This window comes from Pollachius pollachius (genome assembly GCF_949987615.1).
Source record: "Pollachius pollachius genome assembly, chromosome: 4".
Classification (NCBI taxonomy): Eukaryota; Metazoa; Chordata; class Actinopteri; order Gadiformes; family Gadidae; genus Pollachius; species Pollachius pollachius.
This window is the reverse complement of record NC_136937.1, coordinates 2,360,384-2,388,232: the sequence shown is the minus strand read 5'-3', so window position 1 is coordinate 2,388,232 and position 27,849 is coordinate 2,360,384. Positions and strand designations below refer to the sequence as shown.

Here is a 27,849-nt window from a genome sequence, read left to right as displayed (position 1 = left end):
GGCCCTGAGAGTTTGGACTACAAGTCCCACATCGCGTCGGACGCACTTGCGCCGACTCGGTTGCTCCAGTAGTTGCCTCCACTCCACCTTTCAATGTAAGATGGTGGTTTCTGTTATAACTAGGTAGCTAGCATCATTATTTGAAAGAATGGGCATAGTGTTATCACTAAACAAATTATATTGAATTAAATCCATCAGAAGAGGTATCCGGCCTATCAAATTGTACATAGAAAAGGCGACATAACCCCCACCCCGCCCATTCGGTGCGATCATCCCGGAGAGGAATTCCCAGCAAGAAACAAGACAGGGTGAGTATCCCACTAAACTACCGTAGTAAATCATATAATCTGCTTAACGATCCGGCCCCGGTGCGAGAGCCAAGTGGGACACGAAGGTGCACCCACCCAAAACCCATCGAGTTGTTGTCCGCCTCGGCGGGCTCCGGTTTCTTTAAAGACGAAAACCAGAAGCGATCTCCCCCAGTTGGTGTCGCTCCTCGGGGAGCTGGAGAGCGGCGGGCTCGGCCCGGGCAGCGCAGGCCGCAGCGGGATCAAACCCGCTGTCACCCCCCTGTATGGACCCCCACTCCATAACAACACCGTGTGTGTTTATGGACGAAGGCCACGTCATCGTACGGTGACTTGGGTCGTATTGTGGCGACGCCGTGGGTGTTTTATTTTACTGGCCAGGAGCGGCTAGCCCGCTGTTTAGCGTTAGCCGACAGAGCCTCAGAGTCCTCCCCGCTACTTAGCTTCGGGAGCTAGCGAGGTTATTAAAGCGTCCTCGGTCACCGGCTAGGTAGCCTAGCCGGGGCTCGTATGAGGTGGTAGACCCTGGCTAGTTAGCCTAGTTATGGTCAGCAATTGGGCTAGTGCCGGGGCTAGCTAGTTAGCTAAGTTGTCCCCCCCCCCCCCCAGCTTGCAGGGGCTAGCTAGTCGCCGTAGCTCTGTCTACTAATAGGCGGTAGAAGCTAGTTAGCTAGCTAGTTAGCCTAGCGGCTAGTTGCAGGTAGCGAAGGCTAGCTATTTAGGTGATGTTGCTGACTACTTCCACCCTCGTCAGCTAAGGCGTCATATGCCGGCTCCTTGGCAGCATAAGGTCTTACAATGTGCAATCCGAAAAGTTGCTGTTCAGTACACATTTTTTGATTCCAGCTTAATAAGTACAATCGCTTCCCTGAAGTTGTCATGACGTACAATTCAGATTTCTATCAGTGCCACTTGTTTCATATTTTTTAATTCGTGACGAGCTACTCCACCATTCATACCGTTTGATTATTGATTGTAAACATTAAGACGGGCCTTTCAAAGGGGTGTTTAATAGTGTTTGCATCCGTGTCTTGTGATGACTTGACAACCGCTTCGACAAGTGCGTTGCAAAAAAATAATAAATATATTTTTCCTCACCCTCACTTTGCATTTTAATTGCGACGCATTGTCGATACCGTCTTTCGACTTTTTTGGGAGGACATTAAAATGATACCCTTTAGCTGACATTTTATCTCTTGATCATGTCTTAACAAAGTCAAACAGAGATGAACTTGCCAGATTATTTCAGCGGAGACGTGGGTGGGATGAAACATATGCCTAATTATTTTTCTTCTGGTGTCAATAGTCCCACTACAAACAAGGAACATTTCAGGCCTTAGTCTGTTTCCTTGTCAGATGACCTCAGAACAGAAGGCACTGGGGCAGTAGGCTGTGTGGCTGATTTTCACTGAGCATTACACTAGGAGGCAATCAACTGCTAATGTAAACATGCAGGGTCATGTGAATCCTTCATCCTGGATTTGTGCATCGTCACACGATGGCTTGGTGTAAGAATGTGCTATGCTTGTGTGTGTATGATTACCATGAAACTGAATCATGACTTGGATGTATCTGTCAAAAGATAATGCGACACAGCAATAAATTGAGAGAGTAGGTAACCTTTGAGGATGCTAGACCACCACTCTCACACTCAAGATCAATTCCTAATATTAGGTTTAATTTCTTCACAGTGGATTACTACTCAATGACCAGTTGGTTGGACAAGGCCCCATATTGTTTTTTGTTACTAATGCATGCATTGTGCGAAATTGTACAAAAGTGCTGCCTAGACTCAATATACATAGCCTACAATGGAGGCAGGTGGCTGATGCCCATTCATGTCAAGCAGTCGTGGGAGGGGGTGTGGTCTGGACTACTACATCCTGTCTGCACTTCCCTTTAATAGAGAACTCTCAGCAGGCTCCGCCTCTTCCGTGTTCTGGTCAGCGGCCGTGGTATTTTTAGCTGTCCTCTCTTGGCTCTGTCTCTAACCTACTCTTTACTCCGGTGTGTCAGTCTACCTCCCACTGGTCTCTCTCACTCTCCCAGGCACTCTTTTTGCTAATTGTTGGTCTCTGTCATTCTCTCACGGTCTCACGTAGTCACATAGTTTGGTCGTTGCCGCCCGTAGCCATCAAAGGGACAGCAATAGAGAAGAGGTCTTAATGTTTTGGGTGGGGACACATCTGAATGCAGGTGGTTTCCTGGAAGATATGTCCTCAATGACAGGAAGGACGGAAGAGGCCAACACTAAACCCTATCTTAACATCTTTTTGGTGTAGAATTGCTAGAAATGCGTAGGGCTGCGTCATTCTTTTTCTCTTTTTTTTTGATTTTTTTTTAAATTCATTTCTTTACTGCCAACTTTGCGCTGTGTCAGAATCGGTGGAAACAGATAATGCATTGTTTTCCGTGTGTGTGACTGGAAATGTATCGAGTAGGCATTCACTGGGAAGTGGGAGTTTTCAAGCCATGCTTTTACATCTGTCAGACAGTGTGAATGTGCGCATTAGTGTAAGCGTTTGCACTTTGGTTTAACACTGTTAAGCCGTGTTATTGTAGCAATATTCGACTTATGGTGGCTGTTAGAATCAGGCGAACCTGTGTGGACCAATATTACAAAGTGCTGTTGAATTCTGTTCAACACATAACATACTCAGCCCAAATTTGAGGACCAAGAAATGTTACACCCTAGCAAGGAGTACACCTACCTTTTTAGTGACCAAGAATTGGTCACTTCACAGATCTTAGTCTGTTTCCTGCCCATTGGCTTAATGGTTGGCCATGAAAAGTGTTGTGGCATATGACATCTCTTATGTAAGCCACTATATTTCCCCCATTAAGATAAGCAGGTGTACCCCTTGAGAGAGTGATACATCTGTACAAGTGGCCGCTTAGTCACTGGTTTGCTTGATGGATGACCAGCACTGGACAAGGCTGTCTTTACTGCTATTGCTAGCCTAGGATCACAGCCATTGGACTCCTGCATTGAATTTGTCTAAATTGCTGCGCTATTGTGATGAAGGCTAGCCCAACATACTTGCTTAATACAGGTGGGTGTTGTTGTCTTGTTTATTGTGTAAGAACAAACACTCTGGACTTCAACTCAATGGTGGGAACTGGTTAAACTGGCTGGCACGATTAACTTTAATAATGGGTAAATCCAATAGTGATCATTTAAGAGTAAAGTCACAGGCATGTCTGAGAAAATTAGTCATATCTCACCCTGGTTTCAACTGCACAAATCTTTGTTTACCCAACCCAACACAAATGCCCTTGGTCATGTTCAACAGGGAATGATATGACTAATGGCGTTTTTAAGCAATGCCTGAAGAATCGAATGGCTGACTTTATCACACACTCGCACAAACGCGTAAGCAGCCCAATATCTTATCATGTAGAAAATGTTATTGAGTTTTTTTAAAACCAAAGAGATGGCATTTTAAGCGTTCCCTTACCACTTGCGGTATACAAAAGCAAAAGGTGAATAAAAAGGCATTCCCAGCTTCTAAAGTTGACCCAAAATGCTCTTTTAACCCACATCCCTCCCCCACATTTCCTTGTGATCTGCGGACTTCGTCGTTGATGATGTTGGTGACACACTGCCTAGGCATATAGGCACAGCACACATTTCCTATGCAAACCACATTACCAGTAATTCATGAGTTGTTTTGAATGCAGGGCCTATTACAGAGCATCAAAGCGGACAACATGACTAAAGAATGTACTGGATAACTTTCCTAAGTAAACTCATCAGTCATTGCGAAATGTAAATGCAATGGTTTGATTTGATCCTCCATAGCCATCAGGAGGTAAAGTCGGCTTTATATCAAGAAAATATAAAAAATATATTCTAATGATTGGATATGCTGTCATTTGCTAGCGCATGTTGTCCCTGATCCAACCTTCCAGAGAATACAAAAAAATGGCATACTCATGCAAGGGTTGACCTACAAAATCGAGACACCTTCTACTGTCCCAAAACCGTAAATTCTCCCCTTTCTTATCGGCCTTGAGTTAAGTTTTTATATCTGTCATATATCATTTTTTTACTACTTGTAATTGGCAGATGGTTTACATTATATAACCCCTTGTCTCTCTCTCTCTCTCTTCCCTCTCTCCCTTAATACTCCTTGCAGCTGAGATCCGAACCTCAAACCCGAGCCATCCATCACCCCTCCTCCTCACCCTCCACCTTGAACGACTCCCACCTCGGCCCTCCCCACCTCACACCCCGACCGGCGGACCCGTCCTCTCCCAGCCACCCACCCGTCCACCCGTCCCGCTCCCGAGCCGGTGGCCCCCTGCCACAGGATGTCCAGCAGCCCTGAGATGAAGGAGGAGTGCCACGACATGGAGTGTCCGCTGTGCATGGAGGCCCTGGAGATCGACGACGTCAACTTCTTCCCCTGCACCTGCGGCTACCAGATCTGCCGCTTCTGCTGGCACCGCATCCGCACCGACGAGAACGGCCTCTGCCCCGCCTGCAGGAAGGTAGGAGGGCCCCGTAGGAAGGCCTCGTCGGAGGGGCTCCTAGGAGGGGCGTCGTGGTCGGGGCCGGAACCGTAGAGGGGGAGATGAGGGGGAGCGCTAGCCTTTAGCGATGGCTAGCCCTTAGGGAAGGCTTGCCTTTCGTGAAGGCTAGCTTTTAGCGAAGGCTAGCTTTTAGCGAAGGCTAGCCTTTAGCGATGGCTTGCTTTAAGCGATGGCTAGCTTTTAGCGATGGCTAGCCTTTAGCGGTGGTTAGCCTTTAGCGATGGCTAGCCTTAAGCGATGGCTAGCCTTTAGCGATGGCTAGCCTTTAGCGATGGCTAGCCTTTAGCGATGGCTAGCCTTTAGCGATGGCTAGCTTTTGGCGAAGGCTAGCTTTTAGCGATGGCTAGCTTTAATTGATGGCTAGCTTTTAGTGATGGCTAGCTTTTAGCGATGGCTAGCTCATGGAGATGGCTTGCTCTTGACGATGGCCAGCTTTTAGCGATGGCCAGCTTTTAGCGATGGCTAGCCTTTAGCGGTGGTTAGCCTTTAGCGATGGTTAACCTTTAGTGAAGGCTTGCCTTTAGCGATGGCCAGCCTTTAGTGATGGCTAGCTTTTAGCGATGGCTAGATTTTGGAGATGGCTAGCCTTTAGCGATGGCTAGCTCTTTGCGATGGCTAGCCTTAATCGATGGCTAGCCTTTTAGCGATGGCTAGCTTTTTAGCAATCGCTAGCTTTAGCTAGGGGTGTGAAAGCAGTGACTCTCGGAGGGTAGATGATAGGACAACTGACAGACCTTATTCGGACAATTGGCTGAGAGATCTCCTTCTAGGTTTCCGCGGTGGCTGTGAGTGGGTGTGTTCCCAACGTGGGCAGGGTATGTGATGTACTTGGCTAATGACTCATTTGGAGAATTGTCAAAGATTGATTTCCCCCTTGCGTCCGCCTCTTTTCATGTGCTACTCCATCACATTTATCTAGCTGACGCTTTTATCGAAAGAGACCTGGAGTGAGTAGGAGAATATACATCCCAGAAATTGCCACAATCCCGCGAGTCCATTCGATTAATCACATCAGCAACTCCTAGTGCCTAATTGAGTTAGCCGCGGCCCAAAGCCAGGTGTGTTGTGAGGCTATGCACATGCATAGTGATTCAGATTCAGGGATCAGTTTGTTCTGAATGTCAGTTTCTATTTACACACATTCCTCCTATCCAATATGTTTTGTCCTTGCTTTATAAAAGAAACGATTATCCAAATAAGTCTTCTACATTATCAGACACCCATCGTTCCAGCTAGCTTATATTTGTTGTTCCTTCTTTTTAAATCAACCAATCATCTGAATTAGACTATAAGACATATTCTAATAGACACCAAACAACCGCCTTATTGCTCCATAACCAAGGGCACTCCCATCCCACAAAACAAACCCATAACTCCGCCCACTCCAGCCCTACCCCGAGGACCCCGCGGTCTACAAGCCCCTCTCCCCGGAGGAGCTGCAGAAGATCAAGAGCGAGAAGAAGCAGAGACAGAGCGAGAAGCGCCAGAAGCTCACGGAGAACCGGAAGCACCTGGCCAGCGTGCGCGTGGTCCAGCGCAACCTGGTGTTCGTGGTCGGCCTGTCCCAGAGACTGGCCGAGCCCGAGGTGAGAGGGGCCGGGCCCAACGAGAGTCAAGAGGGGGGGGGCGGTGAAGGATATTCAGCAGTGATCGACCGATATGTCGGCCGGGCGATATCGTCGGCTGATATTTGCGTTTTTTACGTGTATCTGTACACGTAAAAAACGTGTATATATTTTTGCCCGGGATGATTTAGAGACAGTTCAATAAATGTTCATTTTTTTTTACTTTTGACTTGTAACATTTGTTATCATCATTGTGTAATTTTTATGATGGAATTTGAGGGAGCAAAAGCATTATCGGCTCAAGAAAATCGGTATCGGCATATCGGTCATTGGCTAAGGCTGATGAAAAAAGAATTGATATCAGCCCTAAAAAAATCCATATCGGTCAATCCCTAATATTCAGTAGTGGTGGGGCTGGCTCCCTGCCGGAAGGGGCAAGGTTTGACCCCCCCCTAACATCCACAGTATCACTGTTGACCTTCCTTAACATGGATGTCTTTAACCTTCCCCTTATGGGGTTGATGTACATTTTTTGGGATACAGAGGTCTCTCAATTATTAAAGTCTTTTTTGATTTTTCTTATCACTTTTTTTTGCAGTGTACTGAATAAGGACTATACAATGTCTGTTGGCTACCGCTAGTGTTCCTTGACATTCCCAACCCATTCTCCCGTGGTGTTCCCACATAGGTTCTCAAGAGGCCAGAGTATTTCGGCAAGTTCGGGAAAATCCACAAGGTGGTGATCAACAACAGCACCTCCTACGCTGGCTCACAGGTACCCCCACTGAACTCATGACCATCCACCCACTTAGGGCTGCTTGATTATGGGGAAAAAAATCATAATCATGATTATTTCGGTCAATATTGATTACAAGATTATTCAAACGATTATTTGGGAGTTTGAAAACATGATGCATCTATTCAGCATTTCTCTCCAAAAAAAACACAATGTACAAATATGTATCCAGCTGTTCTGCAATTTCTATAAAACATTCAATGCATGTATAAATACACTTCAAAAAATATATATACATAATAACAATAATAATCGTTTCAACTCGATTACCTTAGTTTGGAGATCGTTTGACCGAGAAATAGAAATCACGATCAAAATATGGTTAATTGCACAGCCCTACACCAACCACAGTCCACAGGCCCTGTCTAACCCATTCACCGTCCTCCTCTCACTGTCCTACCCTCCTCTCTCCAGGGTCCCAGCGCAAGCGCGTACGTGACGTACATCCGCTCGGACGACGCCCTCAGAGCGATACAGTCTGTGAACAACGTGGTCGTCGACGGCAGGACACTCAAGGTAACGGTGTGGTCGAGATTCCTCGTACACCACCCGCACGAGTTTCATTGTGGGAAATCGCCCGGCTTTCTTGTGACATTTCACCGAGGCAAACCCCCTTTTGGTCGTATCCAATCGGGCTCCTGAGAGTCCACTGAGTTCAGCGAGGTTTATCGTACGACTCGACAAACAAAGATGGCTGCGCCCGTAAAGAGATATATTTTCATTGTATTTGTGGTCGTTTTAATTTTTTTAATTAACACAACTTTACTTGATTACATTGCTGCTTTAATCCGGTCACCGACTTATGCTTTGCACAATCTTGCTGTGCGTGAAATTCACTATAAAGTTTTTGTTGTTAGTTTTCGCGCTGGTTTGCTAAAGAGGCTAATGTAGCCAACAATGACTAGCCAAGGACCGTTCTTCCTAGACTCGTCGTGTAGCGATGCCCACAAAGACAAACAGGAATGCTAGAAGTGCTACAAGCCAGGAAATTAGCTGGTGTATGATGCATCTCAAACACACCATAAGCCACGGAGCGACGACAACAACGCTACATGCTAATACGCTATGCTAAGCGGTAACGAGGCGGTCCGCTCGACCGGTTAGGAGAATGTAAAAGTAAGATAGGATTGGATTGGAGCGTGTGCTCAGTGTGTCAATTGGGATAGGATGGAAGTAGCTCACCCCTAACGGATATAAAAGAGTCTTCTAAACTGATCCTTTTTTAATTGGCTGTTGGCAATTTAATTGACATCCTGTCAACAGGGCTTAGCATCAGACGGAAAGTCTCCACAATCTCGTAATTCTTTGTAGAGCCCGACTGATTTATTTTTATTTTTATTTTTTTCACACAGAACATTATGTTAATTTGTTGGTGTTTACGTAGATGTGCTCACCTAAAGCATTAAGAGCTTCAACATGCGAAGTTCAGGATTTATAAAGATCTAATTACGTTTGTAAATTGCCACCATTTCTTACGTTTTCATATATTCCGATTATATATCTGCTGTAAGCTTAAATCGGCCGGTAAAATTGGCCAAACGATTTATTGGTCCGGGCTCTAATTCTTCCCTTTCCCCCTCTTGGCAGGCTTCTTTAGGGACGACTAAGTACTGCAGCTACTTCTTAAAGAGCATGCAGTGTCCCAAACCGGACTGCATGTACCTCCACGAGCTAGGCGACGAGGCGGCCAGCTTCACCAAGGAGGAGATGCAGGTACACTGGACGCCCTGCTGGGGTGGAGGGGGGTGGAGGGGGTGGAGGTGGTATGGTTGACATTAGTGCCTCCTCAAATGCGACTCTCCAAATTAGGATAGTGTACTGGTCAACACAGAACCTTATGAATCCCAGCTGAAAGGTTCTGGGTTTGATTGCCCCCATGTCTACGGGGCAAGATGCATAACCCCAACCTGCTCTTTGATGTCTTGTATCTGAATTCATTCATTTTGGATAAGGTTTGCTAAAAAAGGAAATGGTAATAGATAATTTGAGGCGAACTGTGCAAACACAATTTGAAGACCGTTTTTCAAATATGCTTTTCACAGCAAAGTCAACACGGACTAGTTTCAACTGACTATTGACTGACTGCTAATAATATCACTGAGTTTTCTTCGTAAATAGTACTACTAATAGTGACGGATATGTTAGTGTTATTTTCTTTATATATTGATCCATATGACGGTGGTGATAAGGTAACATACTGTATCTACAGAGTGTCCTTCTAAAGGGCTGATTACGGTCCCACGTTCACGCAACGCAAGAGGGGTTACGGACCCCTTACGTCCTTGCGGACCCTCCTTGCGTCCACCGCAAGGACCCGCCGTGCGCCTCCCAAAAATTGTAACCTTGCGTCGAGGCGAGGCAGCAGCAAGGGCTGTGATTGGTCCGCTCACTAAAACCCGACGCAGAACCAAAACGGGTTCACGACTGCGTCGAAGCGTCTACGAGGTCCTTGCGTTGCGTGAACGTGGAACCACAATCGGCCCTTTAGACCCGCTGCCGTCAGAAGGCCTGCGTTCTGCGTCCGTCTCCATACAAGCCCCCGTGCCGTGTGTTTTTGTCCCCCCCACCCCCAGGCGGGGAAGCACCAGGAGTACGAACAGAAGCTGCTCCACGACCTCTTCAAGAACACCTCCGCGTTGCCACAGAGCGCCGTCGCCGGCGGGGAGAAGACCAAGAGCAAATCCGTCTCCTTACAGAGGTAGGCACTGCCCCCGCCCCCCCCGTTCAGTCGTCCTCTGCTCGCTCTAAGATTTGTGTTAATTAAATTAAGTCAAATCATTTTATGAGGATGAATCAAATCGTGAAGGCCGTCCTTCTGTCCTCAAGATCTTATTTTACACTAATTAAAATTGTAGCTCCTTTTTATTTTATTATTACAGTCCTTTACTTTCTGCACGGAACCCCCCGAATTAACCTGTCCTGGATTAATGAAGTGAATGTTATCTTACCGTCTCTCGCTCTCCCCCCCCCCCCATGTCTCTTTCTCTCTCTCCCCGTTTCTTCCGATCTCTTTCTCTCTCTCTCTCTCCCCCCGTCTCTCTCTCCCTCTATCTCTTTCTCTCTCTCCGCCCCCCCCCCCAAACCCTGTCTATCTTTCGCTCTCTTTCTCTCTCTCTCCCCCCGTCTCTCTTTCTCTCCTACCTCTCCCCATCTTTCTCTCTCCGCCTTCCCTCTTTCTCTCTCCCCCCCTCCCAATCTCTCTCTCTCTCTCTCTCTCTCTCTCTCTCTCTCTCTCTCTCTCTCTCTCTCTCTCTCTCTCTCTCTCTCTCTCTCTCTCTCTCTCTCTCTCTCTCTCTCTCTCTCTCTCTCTCTCTCTCTCTCTCTCTCTCTTTCCCCCCCCCGTCCAGGTCCAACAGCACCAACAACACAGAGATGTGGCCCTCCCTGCAGCTCCCGGACCAGCAGGCGGGGGGGCTACTGTCCTCCGAGCCGGGGAAGAGCCCGTCGCCGGACAGCAGCTCTGACTCGGACCACCTGACCCCAGAGGAGGGGGTGGACTCCGATCCCGGCCTCCCCGGCTCCTTCGCCGGCCTCTCCTCCCACTTCTCCTCCAGCTGTGACCGTGCCAGGTACCCTTCCCCCCCCCCCCCTCACACACACACACCTTTAAAGTGTTAATCCAGTAACCACGGCGACAGTTGTTTGAGTTGAGACTTTCACCGAAAGTCTCAACTCACATGCACAACCATGGCTCCCGCCATCATTCACACCCAGAGAAACGACAACTCCCCTCCCTCGAACGCGCAGTAAACAACCCCCCAACTTCACATAAAGGGGTGTTGTTATGCCGCTAGGTGTGACACCTGGGGGCACACATCCTTTATGCGAAGTTGGGGTTGGTGGTTGTTATGATTGGCCAACACCCCTTGGCCAATCACCTCTGGTTGATTGGCCATTGCAAGCCGTTCTTCAAAATTGGCCGTATCCCAGTGGAGCATATATCTAGGTGGACGCTCCCACTTGTGATGTCATTTAAACACAGGAAAGGGCAGATTTTCAAACGGCTTGTAACGACTGCTCACACTCACACCTGGTGGTGTAATATCACCCCTTTAAACTTCAGATTGACTCATGGATTATTAAAGATTTGGGGGGGTTGCATGATTGCGACCGTGCCAGGTACCGGACCGGCCGGGGAACCCCACGTTTAAAGGGGCGGTGTTTAGGGCTGAACGATTAATCGAGTTCAAACCAACATCGCAATGTAATATTACGCGATTTGCAAAATCGCAAAGGCTGTGATTTGGTTTAATATCAATTCATCTCAACACATAGGCCTGGCCTAAAGGAAAGAACAGTGTATATGTTGACTGCTTCCAATGTCGTGTTGGTCATACTAAAAATCTCCCACTCACACATGGTGGCGTAATATCTCCCCTTTGAAAGGGGCCGGGTTTTCCCCCCTAACAACCACAGTATCGCTGTTGACCTTCCTTAACATCGATGCCTTTAACCTTGACCTCATGGTGTTGATATACATTTTTGGGGTTACAGAGTTTGCACAATTATTAATTAAATTAAAGTGTTTTGTTTATACTCAAATGTCATTATCTCCTTTTTTAATCGTTTCTTTATCACTTTTTCTGCAACGGCAGAGAGTAACTCGAATCTCTCGGTTGTCGGCTCGAAGACGTGCACTAATGTCTTTGATGAAATAACACCCCGCCATATGTTTTTGTTCCCGTGCAGTCCCAGTGACAAACTGCCAGATATCATCAGTATCAGCAACAGTGATACCTCACAACTGGTAAGACTCACTCCAATGGAGGGCTTGTTTTTGCACCGAAAGGAACTGCGACCTCTTTTCACAGATCGTCAAAGGCCCTGTCGTTTTATTATTAGGTCGCATTTATCGTTGTTTAAAGTTATTGATGTTGCAATGTTATGATCTGCTGTGGTAATGCTCCAGTCGTCTTCTTACTCTCCTATATCCGCCCCCTGCAGCTCCCTTGCAGTGACTCTCCGTCGCCCCCTCCTGGCCTGAGCAAACACAACCTGGTGCTGCCCATCAGCGTGAGCGGCCTCCTGGTGCGCTCCCCCTTCGAGGGCTCCTCCGCCGAGTCCCAGTCCCTGTTCTCGGACAACAGCAACTTCAGGCACCCCAACCCGGTGCCCAGCAGCGGTATGCCCGGCCTAGGGGGCTCCCCGCTGAACAGCTCCACGGAGTGGCTCACCGCCCCCGAACCACAGAGCCTCTTTGCCTCAGGTGGGTGGGTGGGTGTCTGTCTTTGGGTGTCTGTCTGTCTGTCTCTGTCTGTCTGTCTGTCTGTCTTTGGTTGGCTGTCTCTGTCTGTCTGCCTGTCTGTCTATGCGTGTATGTCTGTCTGTCTTTGGGTGTCTGTCTGTCTGTCTGTCTGTCTGTCTGTCTCTGTCAGTCTGTGTCTGTCTGTCTGTCTCTGTCTGTCGGTCTGCCTCTGTCCGTCTGCCTGTCTGTCTGTCTCTCTTTTTTTGGGTGTCTGTCTCTGGCCGTCTGCCTGCCTGTCTGTCTGTCTGTCTGTCTCTCTGTCTTTGGGTTTCTGTCTCTGTCCGTCTGCCTGCCTGTCTGTCTGTCTGTCTCTCTGTCTTTGGGTGTCTGTCTCTGTCGGTCGGTCTGTCTGTCTGTCTCTGTCTGTCGGTCTGTCTCTGTCCGTCTGCCTGTCTGTCGTAACGCATTGTAAAGGACAGATATAGGGCTATGAAGCTCGATTTGAAGCCTGACCAAGAGGACAATGAGTTTGGGTCAACCTCGTCTTTCTAACTCCATCAGCTTTCCTAGAAATGTGATCGTTGTGCATTTTCGTTTTCCCTTTTTTTTTTTTTTTGTATTTCAAGCATTTATCGTACGTTCAATTATCCCCAGCCTCCCTCATGAGTAGCTTTGCGATAAAATTTAAATGTAGCGTTACACAGGTATGAAAATTAGAAGGATTATGATCTAAAAGCAAAAGCAGGGCATCACTTAGTATCACCTGCTATAAAACGTCTAAAAACGACCTAACGCCGACCCCCCCCCCCCCCCCTCATGTAAACGCTGCTTCCCCCCCCCCCCAGACACCATGCCGGTGTCGTCGTCCACGGACTGGCAGGCGGCCTTCGGCTTCGGCTCGTCCACGCAGGCGGCCCAGCAGACCCCCGCCGCGCAGAGCACGCAGGACGACGAGCTGGGCTTCGACCCCTTCGACGTGACGCGCCAGGCGCTGGCCGACCTCATCGAGAAGGAGCTCTCCCTGCAGGACAGCCCACCGCCGGCCCCCCCGTCCCCGGGTCCCTTCTCCCGCAGCCCCGCCCACGGCCCCTCCTCCTCCTCCTCCTCCTCCGGCGGCGGCGGCGGCGGCGGCGGCCTCCCCACGTCACTCCCCGCCGCCAAGGGGGGCTTCGGCGGCGCGGGCCCCCCGGGCATGCTGCCCCCCGCCCAACAACCACTTCCCCCTGGGGCTGCAGCACCGCTACTCCCAGATGCACCACCACCTCCAGAACCACCACCACCACCACCACCACCACCACCCGCCGCCGCCGCCGCAGCCCCAACTGCACCGCCCCGGCTACACCTCCTTCAGCTTCCCGGTGGGGGGCCACCGCCACCTCCCCTCGCCCCCGTCGTCCTCGTCCCCCTCCTCCTCCTCCTCGTCTTCCTCCTGCTCCTCGTCCTCCTCCTGCTCCAACAACGTGGGCCACTCCCCCGGGGCGGCCTCCCGCCAGCCCTGGTTGGCCGGCGGCGGCGGGACTATGCCGCCCGGCGTCGCGCGGAATCACTTTGCACACATGAACCACGCGGTCGGCATGACGATAGCGTCCTCGGCCCTGGAGAGCAGCTTCTTGGACTTATCGACGCCCCGACTGCACAGCACGGGCCTAGGAGGGATCGCCATCTCGGGTAAGACCCCTTCTGTACTCGAAGACGGAGCGCGCGGTTTGGGGGGGGGTGGGTTTTGAGGTCCGTGTTTATTATGGGCTGGGTTTTGACAGGTGCCTCACAATTGAATTCGATTCTTTAGGTCTCGATTCGATGTCGATATCGATTCGACATTGATCCAATTGCTTCGATATCGATTCAATGATACGTGCAGAGGACAAAAATACCTAAATATTACTTAGGATTATCCATTTCAAAATGAATCAACCATTTCATTGTGCTTGAACTAGTGAAAAGGGACTACACCATTGTATGGTATTGTTCCTGAGCTAAACTTGCAGCATAAAAGTAATAATCATAACATGGACAAATGTAAAAGGAGATGTACATTTAGGCATGCTCACTTCTAGATTACAATGCATGCTTTGATGATTTTAAAAAAGAAAAGCTTGTACCAGCTAATCTCAGCCACACCTGGTGGCATGACATGAGCCCTTTAAAAGATCGCAACCCATGCCATAAATCATTGCACCTTGACTCCCTCTAGGGATGTTTTTAAAGGTGGCATATTATACCACCAGGTGTGAGTGTGATTAGCCCTTTTGAAAATCTGCCTCTTCTGACATTTCAAGTTGGTGTGTGTGCTGGATAGACCAGCCTACCCAGTGGACTGTAGCAAACGTTGTTCGTCTATCCGTCATACATCTAGGTGGACACGCCCACTTCTGATGTCAGAAGAGGGCGATTTTCCAAAAGGCTTGTAATGGCTAATCCCACTCTAATATGGGACCTTTAATTCCCTTTAGGGATGACTTTTTTTAAACCCAGGAAAGTCTGTCTTCTATTCTAGACATGAATAGCCAAATGTTAAGGAAGTAGCCTGGTGCACTGTGGCGAAACGTGTAGCTTTTGTCCAGCAGGGGGCAGCATATGATATGCTATCGTTCTCGTCATCACACATCCATACATACACATACACACCGAACACACACACCCTTATCAGTCTGAACAAGTTGATCCCTGGTCTTAATGTCTACCTCGTCACAAGCCCAATGACGTGTCGTCCAGGATTCATTACCATTTAAAGAAATATCTTGTGCCTTGACCTTCCTAGTGCCTTGACCTTCCTAATGACTGGTAGGAGCCCTGAAGAAGGAAGGTGTTTGTAATGACTGTTCTGTCGACGCAACATGGAAATGCATCGCTTTCTACAAGAGGGCATTTTCTTAATCTGTAACTGTTGGGATATTTTCCAAATGATGAATAATGAGGCTCTATTCATTTTGACCCTCATTATCAGAGATGATTAAGCTAGTTCTCTCAGTAGATGGTTTCTGCTAATGCTTTGTTGGAACCTTCTGGCGCCTCACTGCCAACCAGAAAGACACTAGCTGTCCGCTAACTGCACTAACTGAATAGACGCAAGGTCGCCATTTTGGCATGGATGGTTTCGATATAAACGATTAGGATTGCGCAATATGACTCCATGTTAGAATGTGGTCCATTACTGAATTTAAGTAGGCGTTCATGTTTCAGAATTCATTTTCTGCGACCCATGACGGAATTCCTTCCCGGGGTTTGATTCAGCCCACCCAGTGCGATTTGGTGTTCAGGAATGAATAATTGATGGTACATGTTCACACAAATGGGTCATTTAAGCGTTGACGCAATGTTGCGTGTGTGCCACATGATTGTGTTCCAGATCGTCACCACCCCCCCCCCCCCCCCCCCCCCCCCGTCATCGCTCATGCAAAACCATCCCGGGTTCCTCAACAGTGATTTGTCACTGAAATTGTGTGCGTGTGTGTGTTGCACTGACAATGGCCAGTCTTGCATGGGCGACCATTAGGCAGATGATGCTTTAATGTAGCAACCCTTCAGCCCACTTAGCTGCTCCTTGACAACAATTAACAGTCAACTAATTAAGACCCCCTCCACCCACCTCCCTCTCTTTTGCGTCTCCAAACTTCTCCTACATCTGGATGGATTTGGTTGCCAGGAAACCCAAGTTTACACGACCGTGATACAATGGCCATGATGAAATCGGGCATAAATGTTGGTCCCTTTTTTGAAGTACTTTCTAACCAACGAATGTACAAACCAAAATGCCTTATTGGAGGTGCACCACACCCGTTTATTTAATGTCCTTTAGGTCTTATCGGTATCAATATGATGGTCTGTCGACATTCGTTGGGATGGCTAAAATTTGAGAAGAAATCTTCTTTCTATGAAATTGGTTTGACTTAACAGTCTTTGACGCTCATCCTTCACATATGCCTAGAGAGTATTATGAGAGTCCGATATTTTATTAAACACAAGACTTAAAAGCCGATGTTCTAAAGGCCGGTATTTTTTTTCCTTGGGCCCAGCTCATCATCCATATTTGAACAGATGCCCACTACCTGCCCGTCTGGTATCACCTGTAAAGCAATCCCCCTTCACTGCTACTCTGTAGTCGGGAATCCCCTAAACGTAATCCCTTCTGTTGCTTCCAAGCTCTACTCGGCGTGGAACCCAAACAAAAGGATCACGGCTTTCTACTGTATCTCCATCTCCACTGGGCTCTCACGACGCCCCCCCCCCCCCCCCCCCCCAGAGTCCATTGTTTAGGCTGGTCTGCTTCTCGTGGTCCTCGATGGACCAAAGATAGCCAGAGGAGAGGGTTTTGGGGTGGGTGTCATTGGGAGGGGTCGCTCAGTCAGCGCGGCGCTTCAGGGATCGCAGGGAAGATGTTTTTTTTTATTTTCTTGTAGTTTATGTCCAAATATTTTTTTGGCCAAACTTTTTTTCTAACATGTCGGAACATCTGAAGTTCTTTTCACTCACCCAAACACCAACCGTCTTCCTTTCTGGTTTAAATATGAGACGGCAGCTCTTGAACTGTGAGATATCTCAGATGAAACGCGCCCATTTCTGTTTTATTTGGTGCTCTTCCCCCTCGCTTAATGTTATCACAAAAAAGCAGTGCAGCCATTTGCTTATTAAATAATTAATCAGCATACTTTGGACATGTGTGGAATGAAATGACTCGGCCCACGTTCCTCTTTTATTTTTAAACTCGGGCTCCAGTGCAGAGCACATGAATTAAACATTGGCCTGTACGTGTGTCGGTGATGCAGTCACCGGTGAGAACCACAGGTGATTTGTTAATGCTGTCCACACGCCTATCACGATGTGGTACGAAATCACAGGGTAGTGGCCTCGGAGACTTTCTGGACGAGGAAGGTTATTTTTATCTGTACCGCAAAACAAACCACCATCGTACACCTTTTGTGGAACGCAATAACCATCAACATAATCACACGATAATCACAATTTCACCCGGTTCTTGAACTTCAAGCTGGCCGGTCCTGTATCCTTTTTAGAACTGGCTGGGAGACTTCACTTTTTATCATGATATCGCCACCTGTTTCAATGACACTGTTCATTGACTGTGCTGCCAACTGTGCTGCATTATTCACCCCGCAATGATAACTGTTAAAGGCTCAGCAGAGCGTTATGGCCATCCTGTCTGTAGTATCTCATTTGCAGCCCTCATACTTGTGGAAATTGATGCCCACGTACAATTCCGGGCTACAGAGCCGTCTTGGTTGTAATAATGAACCATGAATGCATTTTGAACAGGCTTTCATCTCCAGATGATCACATATTTTCCTAATGGGACATCGTTTAGACCTCCTTAAGTCAGACACAATTGCCCTTTTGGATTGTCTTCCATGGTCGGGCGCTCGTTACATGAAACCGTGTCGTTATGCAGACATAATCGTTATGTTGTATGTGAGTGGATCACGGATTTGGGTCAGCCGGCGTCCATTCAATAGACAGGGTTCACCCCCCGCAAGCAGAAGGAGACATTTTACCTGCAACACCTGTGATTAGCAACATGGCGGAGACGCATTAAGCTGTCAATCTCGATCCACTAATTATAGTATAGTGAGGAGAACATGGTTAGAATGCAGATTTCCCTATCTTTGTAGGCACACTTTCAAACCTATTTGAAATCCAATTGAAAAGCTGCTATATTATAGAACATTCCCTCTAAAGATACATTTTACCTGAGTTTGGCCTGCAGGGGGCGCCAAAACGTATTTTAAAATCCTGGCCTCCTCAAGCATAAGGAAACATCTTGGCCTAAATCTCTTCAAAAATCCATCCAACCACTTCCTCCTTGAGATGTTAGTGTCCGGTTTCATCCGTTGGCTATTGGTGACATTGAACGTGAGATGGTTGTGACCTGCGTTTACATTGTGAATCCTGATTGGTTAGAAACACAGTGCTGTGCTGACGGAACTCTAGTTAATGATGTCCCTCACCCATGTTCTATCGTGGCCTCGCTGACGTCTACCACCATGCAGAAACGCTCCCGTGTTTCACTCCATTCTAGGTGTTGAACTAGGGCTGCTACATTACGGGAAAAAATCATAACCACGATTATTTTGGTCAATATTGAAATCACGATTAGTCAAACTATTCATACAAAATATTTTTGAGTTTGAAACCATGTTGCATTTATTCAGCATTTCTCTCCGAAAGAAAACTAACTGCGAACTTTTGAAATTTCCCCTTAAAATACACAAAAAGGTCAAATAGAAAATATGGTTTGGAGATCGTTTGACCCAAAAATCACGATCAAAATGAGTTTAATTACACGGCGCTATGTGGAACCCTTATTTACAGTCGCCATGCCGCATCCAAAAACGACAGTATGATGTCATTCCTGGTTCAGTTTCACCGTTCACTCGCGACGGCGTTAAACGAGGTTTAAGGGAACCTCCCCGCCGTGTTCAGAGCCGTCCCCTGCGCGCTCGGCTCTGGCAGCACTTGCGTCTCGGCGTGACGGAGCGGCGAAGGCTCCTGTTGACTTCTGCGGCGCCCAGCCAAACGGATGGCAGTGTTGATGTTTAGAGACGGGCCCAATCTCTGCCAGTGGACCGAGTTTGATCGCTGGTGTCCCGTCGTCCTGCAATTACCCTGAGCAAACGCGGACGACAAACATTCATTTAGTCAGCTATATCAAGCCTATTCAAATGGCTTTAATTCCTTTTTGTGTGAGCATTAGATGGATTTTGATTTGATTTCATCTTTTCGTCTTTGCAAGTGTCGGGTTTAGCTAATTATGTGCCGTCCCCATCAAGTAAAGCAGTGGTTCCTATTTAAAGAAATGCACTGATTGCCACCATTCTCCATTCTCCAAACAACGGTGCACTCTACACTGATCCCGTACTGGGGCTTAGCGACGGCAAAGGCGGCTAGTTTCCAAGTGCGGTCGCAAATAAAACAAGTACTCACCAGGAAATCGAGAGGCCTACTCGCTCTCCTGTGTCGCCATAGCGAGCCCCCCCCACCCCCGACCCTTCATGCCGGGCTCTTGTTTGGGAACAGAGAAGTCAAACAGCCCCTCGGACCCCACCTGCTGAGCGGCGACAGCCCCTGTGTGCTCGGTCAGCAGGATAAGGACTTTCATTTGCTTTCATCCCGCAAACAAGACGGGACGTATCGCAGCTAAAAAACACAAGAGCGGAAAACAACACTACCCCCGCAGAGCAAACACAAACACCTGACAGAATAATGGTGCTGATAAAAATAGTTCTGTTAAAGATGTTACACCCACAAGGCGGCTGGAAATTGCTCCAAAGCAAAATCCCCCAAACCTGATTTTCAGGCGTCCTGCTCCTAATAAGAAGCTGTTTTCTATCCTGGTGTCTGGCAGTTCCGGGCTGCGCATGTTGTCGTGCAATTGCGTTTTCGCCGCCAAAAGTGGGCGGGGTCAAAAAATAAGCGCACTTAGCCGTGCTTAGCCGTGCCTATTTTTTGTTACTCCTCCGTTCGGGTACCAAGCGGTCTGAAAGGGTGCCAAAAAGTTGGGCTTGTATGTCCAACATTGTGGCTCTTTGTTTAAAGTGTCGGGTTTTTCTTTTTCATTGAATTTATTGGCAGGCTACACTGTGTCGGGCTGCTATGAGGTCACGATCCTTCCGTAGCTGCCGCGGCTATCACCACCCGGTTTAAACTCCCGCCCTACCATAAGGGTACTGTCGGCGGTGGAAACGCGAGCCGTAACTGAGCTGGGCCAAACCGCACCTTCACTACTAGCCCGCGGCGTGCTGGGCTAGTAGTGAAGGGTAGTGGTGCACCCGCCGGTGGAAGCGCGCCATAAGGCACAGTCCTGATGGCAGCGGCCCGGGTTCGATTCCTGCCTCCTCCTCGGTCCTTTGCTGCACGTCCTCCCCTCTGTCTCCCATACCTTCCTGTCCATCTCACTCTGTCCCTAAAGCATAAAAATGCAAAAAAAACAAATCTTTAAAAGCCCTTCTTCTTGTGTTCCCCCCCCCCCCCCACAGAACACAACGGGTCTGACGACGGGCTGAATGTGAAGGAGTGGCAGGACGGCCTGCGCGCCCTCCTGCCCAACATCAACATCAACTTCGGCGGCCTGCCCAACTCCTCGCCCTCCTCCTCCTCTTCCTCCTCCTCCTCTTCCTCCTCCTCCCTGAACGGCGTCAGCCACAACACGGGCCCCCCCACCGCGCTGGGCTTCGGGGTCGGGACCACCAGCTGCTGGGAGAACACGGCCAGCTGGATGGACCCCGCCATCATCACTGGTAGGAACCGTGGACCCACCCGCCCACCCCTGTCTCCCTGGTGCTCCCCCCCCCCCACCCCCGTCTCCCTCTTTCTCCCTGGTGCTCCCCCTGTCTCCCCCCCCCTCCCTGTTACCCCCCCCCGTCTCCCTCCGTCTCCCTGGTGGCCCGCCCCCCAGTCCATCCACCACGCTTTCTTCGTGCCGCGAGCGCGATGCCAGTCGGCCGCAGCACCTTAACGACGCGTGTCTGAATCGCTGAGTCACTTCGGATAAGACCATCTGCTGAGATGATTAAACGACCCCCCCCCCCCCCCCCCCCCAACTCTACCCAGCTCCCTTCCCTACCTCCATTCCCAGGGATTTATCACCCCCCTCTCTAACCTTCTCCGCCGCTGGAACTTCAGTCGCGCGGCGAGTTTTTAATGCGTCTGCTTATTATGGGGAGTGTGGGTTTACAGTGTGGCAGCAGCACGGACGTCGCGGCGTTTAATCCACTTAAGCATTCACCCCCCCCCCCCCCCCCAACACCGCCGATAGACCGGCGTTACCTGGAGCTATCTTTACCCGCCGCATGCATAATGCAGCTCCCCTTTCCCGACGCCCAGGGGTCAAACGCGGTGGTTCGGGAGACTGTTTCCTCGGATACATAACGCTAGTCGCTAACAGTCGTAGCCGCAACTCGCTGACCCTCTTTATGGTGTGGTCTCGTTCACCACACGCACGAGTTGCAAAGAGGGAAGTGGCCCAGCTTTCTTGTGGCGTTTCACCTAGGCACGCCCCCTTTTCGTCGTTCCCACTCGGGATTCTGAGAGTCCACCAAGTTCAGTGAGGCTGACCGTACGACTCGTCAAACAAAGATGGCTGCCCACTTAACGCATTGCTGCTTTAGTCCGGTCACCAATTTATGCATTGCACGGCCTTGCTGTTTGTGCAATTCAATGTAAAGTTCAGGGCTTAAAGTTCTCAGGCACCCTGCCTGATATCAGGCATAGAGCAGTATTCAATTAATTTAATACCTAAATCAATACATTGTACACATTTCCTCCTGGACATCTTTTCAAGCTCACAAATCTTTCTTGCTTTAAGCCCTGTAAGTTGTGTTGTTTGTTTTCAAGCTGGTTGGCCTAAGAGGCTAATGTAGCTAACAGTAACCCAGATGCCCACAAAGACAAACGGGAACGCTATAAGTGCCACAAGCCAGGAAATTATGTCACAAGAGCAACTCTTGCAGGGTGGTGTATGATGCATCTGGAACAGACCATAATGCAGGGCCGGACCCAGCCTTAACACAGCAAGGGGACCCGAACCCCCACCAGGAGACGCATAGATAAAAGCCCATTCATGCTCTGCTTCGGCGTTTGCGATCGATGCTAAGTAACCTGGTTGAATCATCGGCAACAGCCGTCACGGCAGCACAATGGGCCCTCCTTGTCACCGGTGGGGGGGGGGAACGACGCCCGACTGAGTCAGGTCTGCCTGCGTGGGGGTTCCTGAAAAGATGGCCTTGGGGAGCGTTTGCGTGGTTTTATTTCAACACAAACAAGCTTGTGTCATTGTTTCGCCACCAACCAATCCTTTCATGGCAGCCTGTGTATTTAAATGTTATTGTGTCGCACGATCCAAGAACGTTTTCTGTTGACGCATGGCGGGAAATCCTCCTTCGACCCAAAACGGAAGACTTTTGTCTTACGTCCGCAAACAAAAACAGAGGAAGGTTGCCAAAATTTGTTCAATTTTATCAATGATTTAAATAATATTGAGTTTGTCATTCATTGACGACCCACAGAAACTGAGTTGTGTTGTCCAGAGAAAGATCTGCATCCACAAGTGATGATTTAGCAGCGTTTGGGAGCAGGGTCTTAGGGAAGAAAGCCCTGGCCTCGGCCATAAGCCAGCGCAGATAGTCCTGTTATTTTGTGTTGCACAATCCGAAAGCATTTTCTGTCGACGCATGGCGGGACTTCTTCGGTCCCGAAACGTACGACTTTTGTGTTGCGCAAAACAATAACAGAGGAAGGATGAGAAATTCTTTCATTCATCAATGAATGAATTGTGTTTTTCCTTTATTGACGACCCACAGACACTGAGTTGTGTTCCAGAGAAAGACCTGCACCCATGAGTGATGATTTAGCAGTGTTTGGGACCATGGTCTTTGTGGAAGGTGAAGGAGAAAGCCCTGGCCTCGGCCATATGCCAGCACAGATAGTCCAGCCTGCACACTTTTCCCCGGGAGGGCGACCCTGCCTGGAGGAGGGGGGGGGGGGTAGATGCCCTTGGTGAAGCCTCAGGAACAAGGCCTTGGCTCCAGACCCTAATTGAACAGAACTTGGACAGCATTCATCGCAGAGAATGAACCTCACACTCACGCAGCCACACACTCATTTTTTTACTTACATTCTCAAACACATTCATTCACTCACATTCACTGAATCACCTGCATTCTCTCCCTCGACCAACCATCCACTCGCACATTAACTCACTCAGGTTCATAAATTCACACTCTCACTCAGGTTCTCACAATCACCCACTCACTCTCTCCCTCAGATGCACATATTCACTCACTCACTCATGTTTGTACACTCACTCACTAAGGTTCGTACATCCACCCATTCACTCACTCAGGCACACACACACACACACACACACACACACACACACACACACACACACACACACACACACACACACACACACACACACACACACACACACACACACACACACACACACACACACACACACAGTGATGTCAGCAGTTCAGCTCACCGGCAGCTGTCAGGGGTCAGGTGACTCCCTCCTTGTCACTGTATTTACTTTTACCCCCCCGTCCGTGCCTCTGGTTCCAGCCCCCCACCCCTCTGTCCGTGCCTCTGGTTCCAGCCCCCCACCCCTCTGTCCGTGCCTTCGGTTCCAGCCGGCCCACATTAATCTTGCTGTGTGGTGTCCAAGCGGGGAGGTCAATAGACTGGGGGCCGGTCGATGGCTGGTCCCTGGAGGGCTCGCGTTTCAGCACGTTTATTTATTCATACATTTTTGTTGCAGACAGTGGAATTGTCCGACGGTAGTACCGTAAATAAACATGGACGCTACCGTATGCCAATTTTTTTTTTTTTTTCTTTCTTCCTGGTTTGTGCCGGTGCCAAGGAAAGTCCTGTGGGGGTTGGGGGCAAAGGGGTAGGGGGGATTGTTGTACCTGACGGCAGCCATGTTGGGAGAGGACATCGGCGTGCAACACAAACAGCGGGACCTCGCGTCCCCTTTTGGTCATTTACACCGTTTAATTGAATTATTTTGTCGCACAGACACACAGTTCGAATTAGTCACGTTTATTACGTCTTTACTTGGAGAATCGTGTTGAATGTGTTTTTAAGACGCATGCCGATTATAGGGTGGGGGTCGTGGCACCTTTCTGAAGGATGCCTACGGGTAGACCTCGGGATTCAAACCCACAGCTTCATCTCCCCAGACGACATGACGGATGAGAGCCACTCCGCGTTTGCATGTTGCATGTATAGATTAGCTAACAGCTAAAATGCTAACCTTGTTCCTCTCTGTGTCTCCCCCCCCCCCCCCCCAGGTGTCCCGTCAGGCAACACCGCCAACGGCCTGGACTCCCTCCACGACGACAACCCCCCCCACTGGCTCAAGTCCCTGCAGGCGCTCACCGAAATGGACGCGCCGTCCGGTCCCGCCCCCGGCCCCGCCCCCACCGCCCCCCCGCCCGGCACACCCGCCACGTCCAGCGCCCCCACCCACCACACCCAGCAGCACCCACACAGCACCCACTTCGGGAGCCACATCCCCCTCCACAGATTAGGATGGGGGTCCTTCCCTCCGCTACCGCCCGGGATCCCCTCCGGTCAGTTCCATTCCGGCCCCCCCCCGGGCTTTCAGACGCCCCCCTTCAGAGCCCCGGTACAGAGCCAGACTGAGCTGCTACAGAACGCCGCCATGGACCGGCACTAGGACCCAGAGACTCGCTCCGACCCCCCCCCCACATAGGACCTCCCAGTCATAACCCATAATAACCCCCCCCCCGGGCCCAGGCGAAACACTCCGACCAGACCCTCTCACAACACGCAAACTGGATAAAACTATTAATGAAAAATGATTGACATGCCATACTTTTTTTTTGGTTTCTCCTTCTTCTTCTTCCTCCTCATCCTCCTCTGTGATTCCTTGTGTTTCTGTCCACTCTCTCCCTGGTTGGTTTCAGTTGGAGCCGTAATGTACCACAATCAGTGAGGCTTTAGACGTGAACAATCACAGCCAAACAACCATCTAGAGGCTTGTTTTTAGCTCGCTAGGAACAGCTTTCACGCTAGAATAGAACGTGCCCGCCTTTGACCCTAAAACATTAGCGATTTGACCCCCTGGAAGACGATCCCTCTGTGAAGAAACACTCTGATCTGCTTATCGCTGAGCAGGGATAATTATCTTCTGTCTATAAGGATTCTGCACAGATAGATCAGACGACAACACATCGACAGGATCAAACAAAAATAAAAATGTATACACTTAAGAACGGCAACAACACGACTTGGCTAGAAGAGTAGAAGCAGTGTTTCTAATGCATTGTGGGTCTGTGTGTATGAGACGATAAGGAGTAGCAAGGAGATCTGGCTTTGTGACCGAACCACTCCTCCCCATCCCCACTTATTCTTCCATCTCACGGCCAAACCTCTGCATCAGAGCATAGTGCCTTTTCTAGTCCCTTCCTGCCGGTCGGCGGTGCGGCGACGGCAGAGAGATGCCTTTTCGCGAGTAAACGGGGTAAGACTTGTTCTGACCGGGGCGGCGGCGCTAAGACGCCGACCCGGTCCAGCGTGAAGTTAGAATCCGTGCCACTGTGTGGCGCTCGTTTGTTGCGCTCGACTATCACTTAAAACGTAAAAGAAATACCTCGCCCTCTGCCGCCGCCGTTCCCAACGACGCCCTGATCCGACGCCGGGAATCTAGAAGCGATTCCGAAGTCGTGGGTTTCCGATATCCGGAAGCGAGGAGAGAGCGAGACCGACCGTCGGTTAAGAGTTGTGATTGACGTCGGAGCACGATGCAGTCTGGATGAACCCCGTCAGCCAATCAGATGACGTTCTGACAAGGCAGCGAATGGCCTGCGTTCTGACGTTTTTAATTTCGGGAGAGTATGTATCGGCTTCGTTCGATCGGGTTTAGCGTAGTTTAAACGGCCAACTGAAGCAACCGCTCATGAGAGAAGACGGTCACCAAGTTTTCATGTCATCACTCAAAACATTTTTGATTTGGTTTTTATGGGTCTTGCGTTCATTTTTATTTCCTACAGAAGAACCGGACCACCTGCAGTATTGGATTTGAGAAATAATAAAAATGGATTTAATAAATTGGCAGTCTTAACGATGGGGAATTACGTGATGCTAACAAAACAAGCTTAATAAAGGAGAGCCGAGTTCGTCCGTGATTCTGGGAGCAAACAAAATACGACAAACTAAATCTTAAAATAAAAAAATGAAAACATTGCAGCTGTGTTTGTTTCATCTTCGTCTCAAATGTGGGGTTTTTTTGTGCCATTGATTTTTAAGTTTTATTGTCACACTCGACAGGTAGTGCTTCAAAGTTGAGTCCTCAAATGCATAATTTAGCAAGGAATCGTAACTACCCGTGATTAAGCTGTAAGCTGTTAAGATAGTCGTTAATTATCAACTATTTAAGTGTGGGCAAATTAATTATTTATCTTGCATTTGAAGTAAACATTAAGTGATAATTATCATAGTCCTGGTTTAAAACTTGGCCTTTTATTCTCTGCCCAGCATACATTAAACGTTGCACACTTGCTGATGGTTTATTTTCGTTATCAGTATTTTTCTTCAAGGGAACTATTTATATATTTATTCATTAGTCAAAAATAAGGTTGGATTGTACAAATGTACGATGTCATGTCTTTTTTCATTTTATGCGTAGGTAAAAATCTTCTCAAATATATATATACATAATATCTCAACATTAGTTTAATCCACAGATGTATTATGAAACCAAGGTTTTCCTTGACGACTGAAAATGATCAGGTGGGTGAATGCGGGCGAGAACTGATTCCTGTAGAATACCTGACCTAAAGAAAACGAATGCTCAAATTAAGTAATGGAAAAGGCCTACCTGTATATACAGTTTAAGGTGGAACTGACCTAATGGAAAAGGCTTACCTGTATAATCAACTAAAGGTGGAACTGACCTAAGTAGGCTGATGTGTTTGGGTGGACTTAATGCTGCCTATACTGAAACACTTTATTTTCCAGTGTGCAGTGATGACAATCTACATTCACTGTTGAAACACATAATTGTTAAGTCGTAAAAACAGGACTAATATCATCAGCAAACCTTTTACTTACACAACTAATGAACCTTGAACATGTTTTGGCAACATGTCGGTAAAACATTTTTAGGTTGGGGGGGAAGAAAGCACTTATAATATTGTTCGAGTAATTTTCCGCTCCAATGCAGTGTTTGTCCAGCCTTGAGTCCTTAATATCTCCCACCAGTTCAGCAGCTCTTGACTCGTATTCAACGGTTACACAGCCGCTCCTTCCCGTTTTTCTCGCCATATTTCCTCTTACTCTCGCGTGAGGATCCACTGAATCCACTTTATTTACCTACCTGTTTGCGGTCCAAGTCATGGGTCCTCATTATTTGGCTTCAAAGGCTTCATATAACCACACTTCTACACACTAAAGAAAAACACCAGACGTTGAACATTTCCTTTTTTTTTCTTTAATTTCCTATAATGTTTTTTTTTTTTTACTCAACAGACACATTACTGATGTTAAAGGTTGATAGATCCTTTTTTTAACTTTTTCCAACCGTCCGTTTCCCAAAGTTAAAGCTGCAGTATGTCCGTCATCAGAAACCCACTGGAACCTCACAGAATCATGCTGAGTCCTCGTCGTCGATGTCGGGTTAAAAAAATCCACACGGTTTCGCTGTCGGGAGCGGCTGCTAACAGTCCGAGATGAGCTGGAAACCAAATTCCAAGATGGCGGCCGGTCCTGTATCTTGGTTGTATCGAGGTGATTGCGGAAAGCCCTCCATGGTGTACTCTGAAGACAACATACCTCTCCTTTAATCTCCTGTACCTTTTTACCACAATACCCCCCCCCACCCCGATTCTGGCTTTGATTATGAAGAGAGAGACAACGTGAAATAGGGGTGACTTGTTGTAAATGTTTACCCTGGACGGGGTTCATGTCCTGCTCACTCAC

General features: G+C 48.6%; 1 protein-coding gene across 1 annotated transcript; it reads left to right on the top strand.

Moving 5' to 3' along the window:
• Positions 1 to 94: 94 nt before the first annotated feature.
• On the top strand, positions 95 to 26,143 carry cnot4b (CCR4-NOT transcription complex, subunit 4b). Its single transcript, XM_079735189.1, is given in 14 exon segments — positions 95 to 308; positions 4,448 to 4,802; positions 6,233 to 6,430; positions 7,098 to 7,184; positions 7,620 to 7,721; positions 8,793 to 8,918; positions 9,779 to 9,903; positions 10,553 to 10,774; positions 11,895 to 11,952; positions 12,150 to 12,411; positions 13,236 to 13,726; positions 13,728 to 14,058; positions 20,379 to 20,639; positions 24,198 to 26,143. Coding segments are annotated over 13 exon segments (2,832 nt in total). The 5' UTR covers positions 95 to 308; positions 4,448 to 4,622; the 3' UTR covers positions 24,587 to 26,143.
• The last annotated feature ends 1,706 nt before the right edge of the window (positions 26,144 to 27,849 follow it).